Consider the following 12,042-nt stretch of genomic DNA (forward strand, 5'->3'; position numbering starts at 1 on the left):
CCAAACAACCCAGTGGCCAAATCCCTGCTGGACAATCTGGCGGCTCTCCAGATCACACAGAAGGGCTTTGAACCCACACATGAAAAAGGTCACCTCCTAGATGGGGTATTCAGTAACGACCACAGACTCGAGGTAGGGATCCCTCTGCCCCTTACATGGACAGACCATCACCTGATTCTCATACAGTGGCTGCCAGTTACCTCGGCCCTGGCCCTCCCTCGTACCATCCTACAAGGGAGAGAATGGACAAAACTCTCCACTGACCGGTGGATCAAATCTCTGTCCCCCGCCCCTTCCCAAGTCGAGGTTGACCCTACGTCTCTTTATGATAATTATACCAACTGGATGCGTACGGCCCTGGACTCTATCGCACCCCAGAAAGCCCTTAAAGAGAAGATCAAATCAAGGGACTCACCCTTCTTACACCCCCAAACTTAAAGAACTGAAAAGAGCTTGCAGGAAGCTTGAAAGAACTTGGAGGGAATCCCGCAGCAATCTAGATAAAACTAACCACCATGAAGCAATCAAAAAATATAAAGCCGAGATTAGATGTACAAAATCTTCTTTCTTTGAAGAAAAAATCACTACTGCTTCCAACTCACCTAGAGAAATTTTTAAAATAGCAAAATTCCTTATCGACACTCCTCCCATTCCCCTCGACCCCAGCAAAGCTCAGACTCGTGATAATCAGGCTGAATATTTCTATAAGAAAATACAGAATATTTCCTCTGCATTTGACTCACCCAATTTGGTCTATGATGAAGGAATCACCTCACCGCACACTACGCCCCACAAATTGGACGAGTTCCCTCTGCTAAAAGAGGATTCTCTTGACCTCCTCATGCGGAAAGTCAAATCTGGGTCAACCACTGATCCCGCCCCCCCTTGCCACCAAGCAAAGATTACTGACACTATCAGACCTGTCATCCTCAATATCTTAAACACCTCCATCACCACAGGCTTAGTCCCCTCTGCGTGGAAATGTGCCCAAGTTAGAGCGCTATTGAAAAAGCCCGCATTGGACCCAGATAACATGGCCAATTATCGACCAATTTCATTACTTCCTTGGGTTAGCAAACTATTAGAAAAACATATCAATTCCTCCATTACACAATTTCTGGAAAACAATCATCTGCTCCACGACTCCCAAGCAGGTTTTCGTCCTAAGTTAGGAACTGAGGCTGCCCTTTTGACGGTGACTGAGTTGGCTAGGAAACAGATGGACCAAGGCGGCACCACAGCAATTATGTTGCTCGACCTCAGTGCCGCCTTTGACACTGTTAACACCAGTATCCTTCTCCACCGCCTACGCCAAATAGGAATTTCAGGGAAGGCCATTCACTGGCTTCAGTCCTTTCTGGAGAATCGTTCCTTTGAGGTAGTAGAGGGCACCACCCACTCAAAAATCTGGCCCCTTGACCAAGGCGTGCCCCAGGGCTCCGCCCTGATCCCTACCCTTTTTAATATTTATATGCAACCTCTTGCTGACATTGTGCATTCGTTCGGTCTAGACAATGTGACCTATACTGACAATACACAATTGGTCGTATCCATGAATCAGTCCAATACCTCCCCCCCCCAATCTCAGTAATTGCCTGGTAGCGGTCACCCAGTGGATGGCCACCTCGCACCTGAAGCTCAACGGCGAGAAAACGGAGCTCATGATTTTGGGCAATTCAATTATTCCCAGCCCTCTGCCGGACTGGCCCCCATGCATGGGCATCCCGCCCCAACCTAAAACCCAAATAAAGAGCTTGGGCATTTGGCTGGACGCAAATTTAAAATTCATACAGCAAGCAACCATTTTGTCCGCCACTTGCTTTGGCCTTATGCGCATGCTTAGAAAAGTGCTGCCACTCCTCCCTTCTCAAGCCCGTAGAATAATGGTGCAAGCCATTATCTTGTCCGGCCTGGACTACGGGAACTCCTTATACCTCGGGGCTCCTGCCTCTACAACAAGGAAGCTCCAGGTTACCCAAAATGCGGCAGCCCGCCTTTTGCTGGGCCTTAACCGGCGGGAATCAGGCACAGCGGCTCTGAAGAAACTTCACTGGCTTCCCATCAAGGCCAGGGTATTGTTCAAATCTATGTGCATTATGCACAAGGCCATGTGGAAGACCGCACCAGCAATGATCTGTTCTTTAGCGACCCCCTACCTCCCCCATAGATCACTGCGATCTAGCACAGCGTTCCTGGCTACCATGAACAAAATCAAACGTACCAGGTGGGGCGGGCGCTCTTTCTCTTGGAACGCCGCCAAGGCTTGAAACTCCTTGCCTGCTACCCTTCGCAGCAAACCTAACCTTCTGAAATTCCGGAAGGAACTGAAAACTCTTCTTTTTATCTAATCCTGGTCTTTTCAGCTCACATTAGTCAGACTATACTCAGCGCTACAAGGCCTCCGGGTTGTTTGCGCTTAACAAAACACAATTAATAATAATAATAATAATAATAATCTGTGCAACTGACTTTCCCCCAAAGTGACTCAACGTCCACTGACCATATCCGAACTTCCTACGAAGGTGTTGAATGGATTGTGGGGATTTCTTCAGGCCCCTAGGAAACAAATGCAAGATGAAGACATACGCCGATAGGCATCGGAGAATCAAGAAGCATTCTTCAATAGAGGCGACTTAGTCCTGGTTAAGCAGAAGGAAAACAAACAAGCAGACACTCCCTTTGCTGCCGATCCCTGAGGGTTGTGACATGCAAATGATACAAACTGACTGCAAATCGTCCCAGACAGTCCATCACAAATGACCCGTCACATTTTAAACACCTGCCCCAGCGATCGTCAGCTCCCGTACCTGCTAATCAGCCATCTCGCCTGACAGTTGAGATTCAGCATCAGAGCCTGAACCATCGGTGCCTGAACAGGGTGCATCTCAACCATTCCTTATCACTTGATCTTGACAATTAGTGAGTCACCTTGATGACTAATCGAAGAAATGTAAGTTAACTGTTGTTTGAATTTTTTAGTTACCAAAGGGGTAGATGTAGTCTTGCGAGAGTATGTGTGTTAGGATCCTTGAGGTTCTGGGAAGACTCAGTAGAGGAAGTATGTAACTGGTTGGGTGGTGTTAAGGTGTGGTTATTAATGGTTGTGAAGTAATGAAGATGACAGATTGAGATTGTATACTGATGAATAAAGATGTGCAATCCAGAAATTTGTGTGTGGCTTATTATGTTGCATGCTCCTGGCCTGGGAAGGAGTCTACATCACTCACTCCTTTAATAATATTTTATTCGAGGTCAAGGGAAAAAGACTGAATGCTCTATGTATTAACTATTTCGAGACTTATGATTCTTAAGCAATGGAAGTCTGAGTTTGCACCCATGTAAGAAGAATGGTGGATAGAAACAATGGAAGCACATGAACTTGAATTCCAAATTGCCAAACAATGAGTTTCAACTGTTAGAGTTTCATTTATCTGGGGAAAAATTATGGAGTACCTAATGCCATGATTTATACAATGATGTTGATGTTATTTTCTTTTATATGATATCTTTACTCCTAAATTAAAAAAAATTAAAACATTAGGGGTGCAAGTTTTATCCTGTCCCCACTTCTGCATGACAAGCATACGTGGGTACACTAGAAGGGATGCATTGCAACCCTCTCAAAAAGGCATTTTTTACTGATCTGAATTTGTGCTATATCACAGGCTCACCAAATGTCTGCACCATATGTAGCCAGAGATACATATGCCCATTTAGCAGCAATCTTAAAAACGGCTGCAATAGACTTTTCAAATTGGATTGTCCTTACTTTCTCTAGGTGCACCCAGGTGCCAATGTTATCACAGGGGACTCCCAGATACATGAAGGTCGTGACAAAAAGGAATGTGGTTTTATTAATGTTGTGAGATACCAGTTTGCTTGGAGACGGGTTACAGATCATGGTATAAGATTTAGAATTGTTAATGGACAAACCCAATTGATGCATAAACAAAGCAAAGTTATCAAGTAACTTCTTTAGCCCTACCTTGGTCCTGGGGAGTATGCTACAATCATTAGCATACAGCAGAGCGAGAACTCACCTTGCTCCTACCCAAAGTGTATCTGCTTCCACATGTAACAGAGAACAGAACGTGCGAGGGCCAACATGTAGTTCATTCCTCAATACGTCAATTATTATTGAGGCCCATAAAGCTATGTTATCTTTAAACAAATCAATAGGGACCACGTCCATACCTGGGGTTTTGTTTCTTGAACTTCGTTCCTCTGCTGAGAATAAATTCAGGGAAATCTCTGGTTTCCTGAGTTGGGTCACTCATAACTTTACTGCTTATCGTATCTGGTAACGTGGTGCTATTATACACCTCGGGAAAATGTGCCACCCATAGATGCAGTGGAATGATTGTATACTTACTTGTATTATGTGTGTCTTAAAGAAAAGGGGTATTTACAATTTTACAAAAATGTGATACATCATTTCTGTCAATGGCCTTTTAAATTTACTCCCAGGCTTCCTGACTTATAACTTTCTTTCTGTCCTTTATCGCCTCCTTCTACCTTGATCTGCACATCCTGACTTCCTCTACCACTCTTGATGACTTCTTTAGAGCCCCAATTAGCTACTAGTGGCAGCTACCAGTGGCAGAACTGGCCCATTCAAACCATTTATTTTTCTTTGGCTCCCTACAAGATAGTAGCAAGATTAAGCTTTCTATAACAGACTTGCAGTTTTCATTACAGCCCTGAGCAAGAGCATGTTTGTCCAAACTATTTACGTCAATGATGCCAGCTCTCATTGTTATACTTATGTTATTTGGTCTCCTACAAGTAGGGGTTTCCTGCTGTAAAAACGCAGTCCTCAAATTAGGAAGTATGCACTTAGCTAGGCAAAAAGTTCAGACACTACTCACACCTACTTTCTAATAACATAACTGCCATGTCATATGAGGAGGATAAATTAGTTCACGAATCAAGCAGAGAGGGAAGTGTTGGAATGAGTACAGTGATATATGCAGGCCCAACAACAGCTATACAATACCAACCTGCACCACAACGTGTGCCTATATGACAATAGTAGTGCTCATAAATACAATGTCAATCAGGAGAGGCCCAAGCAGGTAAGAGGAGTGGGGCAGGGTGGGGTTGAGTCTACAGACAGTGTGGGAAAATAAAATCTAAAAAATGAAAACCACTTATTTTGCGCTCGGGGTAAGTGTTTTTCTTTCTTTTTTAGTTTTATTTTTCCCTCGTCTTCGTCTGTCAACTACCCCCACCCCTCACCACCACTGCTACCTGCACAGGCCACTCCTGATGTCGATACCTGTTATAATCTATGCCTGCACAACAGCAATGATACTGGCAGTAGCAATGTCAATGTATGCCATAATCCATGTACAGATGATGATGTTGTTACCAGTAAAAGCGATGTCAATGTATGTGATGATCTAGGAATGCAAAAACATGCCTGTATTGGTAAAGACAATGCCAATGTATGCTATGACAACTTTACACACGCTATTGAGAATGTCGATAAAAATGGCACCAGTGACTGTCATATTAATTTTAGGACTTCCAGTGAGCTCGTATTATTGCTGTCAGATTTACCCAAGGTGACCTGCCCATCAACCATGTGTAAGAGACACGTGGTAAGACAGGCCCTGTGACCCACATCCACACCTATCATGTAACAGGTCAGAGGTGGGGTCTCACTTAACCCAAAGATAAATGCATGCCCGGGGAATACTTTGATTGCTCCAACAGATACACAACAAACAGATCCGTGGCAATTGGCCCCAATAAATTACATTTGGCCAAAGGCTCACGTTCCTCAAAAATACCACTAAGTTAGGTGCCACATGTAGATAGAAACACTCAGCGAATCAGGACATGATATGCACACCACATGTAATGATCACACGTCCCTCATGCTGGACATCTGGACACATACACACTGGCCCACACTAGCTTTCCCTGAGGTCAAGAGCCATCTGTGTTCTTTTGAAGATGCCCAACCTTGTTTATTTATGACTGTAATGACTGTAATGCCTTTTACAAATACAGAAATCGGTGTATGGTACTTGCAAGAAATGTATGAAACCAGCAAAAACTTTGTACACAAGGACTTTCCTCAGAGGTAGTCTGTTGAGACTCTCCTAGCTGCAGCGTTTAAATAAACCAACGCGTTCCTGTTTTGCCACATGCCTCTTGTCTTAATTTCTTTTGGGTAAATTCATATCCAAGCAACACATTCTAGGTGAGAAAGCACTAGCAGTTAAGTGGTAGTTTTGCAGGTGCACAGAGTGCAGTAAGGTTTAACTAACATTGTTGCAAGTAGAGAGGCCTCATGGTGTTTCTCCACTTCCTTAAAATGGTAATAAATATTTTAAAGTAAGCATTGTTGGTTCAAGTCAGTTAGGCTATACTATGAACATAATTTGAGCCTTACACCGTAATAATACATTATTGTAAATGTATTAGTACATGTTCTCCCAATAATGTTTTGGTACTCATGTATTATTAATTCAATTATTAACATAATCACTGTGCTAAAATTGAAAGTATACCAAGTATAGTACCTTTATCCAAGCAAAAAACAGGTTAACAGCATTCATATTGTTGTACTGTGTCTGCCAAAAAGCCAGGAATTCAAAGTCAGCATAGGTGTTGGGTTGTTTCAGTAGCTTTCCCATGAGCTGGTTTACTTCAATAGTGCGGAAAATGTGGAATGCAATGGCTGTAAGTGAAAGCTACAAATAAAACAGGAGAAATATGCATAATTATTAGTGTGACTTTAACTTTTAAAGTTTGCATCAGTTTGCATATGGATAACAATTTTTAATGTACAAAAGATCTCATTCATTCAATTTGTCTCCCACATACCATACGTAAAAAACAGTTTGCAGATTGGCACAAAGGGCTTGATTTAGATTTTAGTGGATAGGGTACTCCATCTCAAACAGTGGTAGCAGCTCTGGTGAAGGCACATAGATCATCTAAGGGTCGTGGGTAATCTATTTTTTGGGGGCAGATGGCAGCCCATTGGGGTGGCGGAGATTATGACCATTGCCACCCTGATGGATGGCAAACTGCCCACCAGGCTCTAAATCAGCCCCTAGTCATGACCTAAGGACTTATTTAGGGTTTGGAGATGAAACACTCTGTTACGATTGGGGCGGATCTCCTGTTCACCATATTAGCCATATTAGAAGTACAATTTGTGACTACGTTTTTGGTCTGCCTAACTCTAAATAGGGCCCTTTATTTTATGTGATAATATAAAAGACTGTCAAAGATTTTTTTTTTTTTAAACTTTATTCACAGCTGCAGTATCGTATATTTGCACATTACATTACACAGTGTCAACATATCAGCTTTCTATTTTCACCCCGTGCATGTCCCCAACTTTTTGTTTTTCAACATTGATACTAATAGGAGACATTAACATTAGTAATGTACAATTCTGTTGCATATCAGCATCATGTGATGATACAAAGGTATTGTCCAAACATCCCTTCGCCCCCCACCTCCCCCCACCCTCTTGTGTACATGAACTTCCCATCTCCCGGCGGTAGATCAATTCTCCCATCTAAAGTGTGCTCTGACGCACCTGGCTGATGTAGGCGGTAATGTATGTTGCATCATGGGGTATTACAGGTAATGGTGCAAGGAATAACTGGGGCACACCCTCACTCACTATATTCCGTGTGCCTCTTCCTGTCTAGGTCCCCGACCCGGCCACCACACTCTGGGTTAGGTCCTCGCTTTCCAGTGTAATGAGCATAGTCTCCCACTCCTGGGAAATTGGAAATTTCCGGAGGCCACGTGTTTCCTCCCTCCTAAGTGTTGTCCCCTCCGCCCTTCCCCATTTAAGTACTTCTGCCTGCCAAAGGTGTATCCCTGGGGATCTAGAGGACTTCCATCTCATTGTTATTGTCCTGAGTGCTAACAGCATTGCTAGGTCCAGTAGTTTCAATTGGGCCTTCAGCGCTTTAGGTCTTCTGCGCAGACCCAACAGACAGTACAGCGCCTCAAGACTTTCAAAGATAATGACAGTCTCACACACTCTCACTTATTCTTCTGTACTGAAGAACATCTCACATTTGTGTAGAAAAGAGGCTGTGCATTTTTAACTAGTTCAGTAGTACAATCAGCAGTTGAAGATAAGGATTGGTGAAAACTGTACTGCAATTTTAAACACTTAATTTTTTTATATTGCATTCAACTATATCATAACTGAGTCAGCATACAACACACGTAAACTACAGGAATTAGCAAATGAGATTCTAGCAATAAAACAAGAAATATTATAGCAGAAGAAACTTGCTAACATGGATGCAGGGGAAATTAGAGTGCCTTGACATGTGCTGATTGCAATCCATGATTCAAAAACATTATGAAACAGATTATTGTGGCACAAATAAGAACATCATATCGGTGGCTTCCCATATTATCTATTTGACTCATTGCCTTAATAGTTTTGGTGAGATTAGCAAGTTTTCATTGTTGGCTTCCTTACTCACTATATGTCACTAATAGAAAGTTTGGTGCAGCTGTCTACTGAGCAAGAGATGTAGCTATCCTTTACTCCATTCCAGATGCCCAGGGGCAACAGCATGCAGAGTTCCTTGCAATTGTCTTCAAGAGAATGATAACATCACAATTCTAATTTTTCTTTATCAGAGGGGCAGTTCTAAGAGCCAGATCAGGATTAGCAGACCAAGTATGTCAATCACCTGCCTGTTTCAGGACTTCCTCTGTGTTTATACTGTTGCAGAGTTATAGCTTAATATTGTTATCAACATGCTTAGGCATATTTGGTGGTGAAGGATGCTTCAGTGTTAAATACATCTACCAACAAGCACTGCAAAAGCAAATATGTACAGTGTGCTCCCAACGTGCAACTCGCTGCCCCCCACTGAAACAACTCCCAAACAGATAGACAGATGCGACTAGTGCGGTTTATCCAAGGGGGTAGCCTTTTATTCACACAGTCACATGGACTCATTGCTACATGATAACAATAGTTAAGCAGACATTATTGTTATAAGAATACAGGACATAGGATCAGCGAAAATCATGCATTATTGTTATGAGAATGCAGGACGTAAGGCAAACAAATAGCTCAGAGATTCTGCATGCAAAATACAACAGTTGTCGCCACCTTCCCTTACAGTAGAACATTTTAGAATGCACAAGTACCAGTGGGCCCCTTTACCTTCTCTATCACCCACTCCCTCAACCCAGGGCATTTAGGGGCATACCTTTTTAGGAATTTCCCCTCCATCACTCAGAGGGATGAGCAATACCTGCAGTTCCATACCAACACATCCACCAGGGCGCTTTGTTTCTGCAGAGGTGTCTGTCACCAGGCAAGTCCCCCAAAATGTCCAGTCCTGGCTTCTCGGGGTAGAGCAGAAAGGTCAAGGACCACCAGCAGTTCAGCCTCCCCACCCTCCTGACTGCCCAGTGCCCACACAAATAAACACCTCTCCAAGGATAAAGTACAGGAAATCAGTCCACATTTTGGGTAGCCCCCATTTCGGCTGCAAGAAATTCTGCCAAATACCGCCTTCCTCCAGGGTTGGGTTGGTAGTATTGCGAATTAGGTATAATGGGCCCCTGTACGCAGTTATCCATTGAACGATTTTATTAATTTGAGCATGATAGTATTTGTTTACTTTGTACAAGCAACTCAAATGAACAGAATAATACATATTAATTGCACAACATTTCAACCAAACCTATTCTTATGATCTCATTTTTTATCAATAATTACCTTTTCATGCTACTATTGTATAAATAGTTTTACACCTTTTTATCAATGTCATACATGACAGCGGGCACGAGCATTTGCATTAATTTAGGAGTGATGAGGTCCTGGAGTGTGGTAGGTGACCGCTGTCGAACTGAACACAACTTTAAGTGACAGGGGTATTGTGGGTCCAGGGTGAAGTGGGGGTAAAAATGAGTAGGGCTCATCACAGCCAAATTAGAAGACGCATCTGATGATGTTTTGATAAGATTAACAATTTTGCCTTTTTGGTGTGTGGGCTGGGATAAACACCGGTGTAAATTGTATAGTAAACCTTGGTTATCTAGGATGGCACAAGGTTTGCATTGACTCAGTCAAAATTAAAGTTTCATTGAAATATATTTTTGTTAGACATAATTTGGTTTCAGGTAACATTGTGAGAACTGGCCAGTGAAACTGTTTTTTTAGTTTGGACAGGTGGTAGGTGGTATGTAGATAGGTAGTGTTAGATGAAGATAACAGGTCTGCAAACTTCTGTCGTTCAAATGTATCATGAATTGTGGTGAGTATTAAACTGCATTTGAAGATGTCCACCTCATTTAGCATAAGGTTTGGATATCTTTGAGGGACATATACATCATTGACAAACTGTAAATGTGTATTAGGTTGGAAATTTCAGGATGATGAGTGTTGGTTAACCTGGCATTTAAAGTTTTTACTTTTAGATAGTATGTGGTCCTTGGACTAGACTAAATATATGCGTTTGTGTGTTTTATACAGCGACATAGCCAGAGTGTTATGGGCCCTAGTGAAAAAAATAAAATGGGGCCGTTGTGTGAATTGTTTGAAAAGTGATATAGAGCAATAATCAGTGTTCATTGGGGGCCTATTGCAATTAAAACAATATCTCCCACAAAATACTGTTTAAGTTCCCTCTTGTATGTGTAAAATGTGTGTATTCCAAATCTCCCCAATCAGACAGCATGCCTCGATAGCAGTAACCCGTTTACGAATCATCAGGGAGCCCTTGACAATTAAATACTTGGGAGTTAAAATACATCATACGGATGTGGAAATCTAGGAGGGGAACTTGGGAGGAAGACTGAGAGCTTTGAAGAGTAGCTTAGATTTTTAGCGCTTCCTGCAAATTGCTATAACAGCACAGAGAGCCTTTTCTAAAATGTTGATGATCCTGAAAATGCTGTACTACTTTGCAAACCTGATTTGTATCCTACAATCTTATTTTAAGACAGTAAATGTATTGCTTAGGGAGCTGATCTGGGATGGAGGTAGGCACAGAGTATCACTGTGAACCCTAAAACGGCTTTTGGAAAAAGACTTGGAGCTCCCAACTATGAGTTACTTTATCTGGCTTCCCAGATACAACGGGTAGCTCAATGGCTTTTTAAGACTGGATGAGTGCAAGCGAACATGATAGGGGAGACAAAGGGAGGAAACTCTGAGGCCCACATTTACTAGATGATCACACAGTGCAGTCCAGCAGCCACAAATGCTGAGCTGCTTGAGGAGAGAGAAGAGCGTAATATTTACAGAAATATGGCACTCTCCTCCCCTCTAGCTAGTGCCGGTGCAGAAATGTGCTGCTGTGCGCCACTGATACACCTTTGCACCATAGTGCAAGGGTGTTGAACTGATTCTAACATGGGTTTTATACTGGAATTGTATCATACCAGTACAAAATACTATGCTTAGACTAACTTTAAACCTCTTCCCACTTTAGGAAGTGGTCAATTACCTGCTTCTGCAAAAGTCTCATAGGTGCTGAGATTAAACTAAAAAAAAAGATTACAAATAAAAAAATTATGAATGGGTTGTAGGGCAGATCTACCAAGAGTAGTTCTATTAATCGTGTGTAGAGCACACTTATATGTAGAACTGAATGCACTACTTCATGTTATTTAAGAAGATCCTGTTCCCTTCTTCTGTGAAATGCATTTCATTGCAACTGTGCACACCTGGCATGTCAAAACAAATGTTATTATGACATATAGAGCCCATGCCATGGTCATGAAGAAATGTTGATTTTTTGGTGACATGTTTCTGGGATTTCCCTATCTTTGGGCAAAACGCATTTGACCACTACCACTTCTGCCTTTGAAATATGTTGGAATGCACAAAGGCAGTATGAGGGAAGAGAGACATCAACTGTGCCAAGTTCATTTTCATTTGAATTTCGAGTCCAGTCCCAGTAACTCTTCCTAGGTCATTGCCACTATATTGCACAATAATAAGGTCTGTGTGCTCATAATTCAAAATGCCGTCACCCATGGCTAACAGCTGATGCCATTTCATACATCAATGGCCAATCCAAG

At 42.3% G+C, this 12,042-nt stretch overlaps 1 protein-coding gene across 1 annotated transcript in view; it reads right to left on the reverse strand.

The window, feature by feature from the left end:
• The window catches only part of LOC147711417 (polycystin-2-like protein 1), a 3,079,390-nt gene that overhangs the window by 1,944,887 nt on the left and 1,122,461 nt on the right, over positions 1–12,042 (reverse strand). Inside the window, 1 exon segment of the mRNA XM_086920165.1 lies at positions 6,534–6,704. Within this exon segment, the coding sequence (XP_086776291.1) occupies positions 6,534–6,704 (171 nt within the window).

This window comes from Lissotriton vulgaris, chromosome 5 (assembly GCF_964263255.1).
Source record: "Lissotriton vulgaris chromosome 5, aLisVul1.2, whole genome shotgun sequence".
Taxonomy (NCBI): Eukaryota; Metazoa; Chordata; class Amphibia; order Caudata; family Salamandridae; genus Lissotriton; species Lissotriton vulgaris.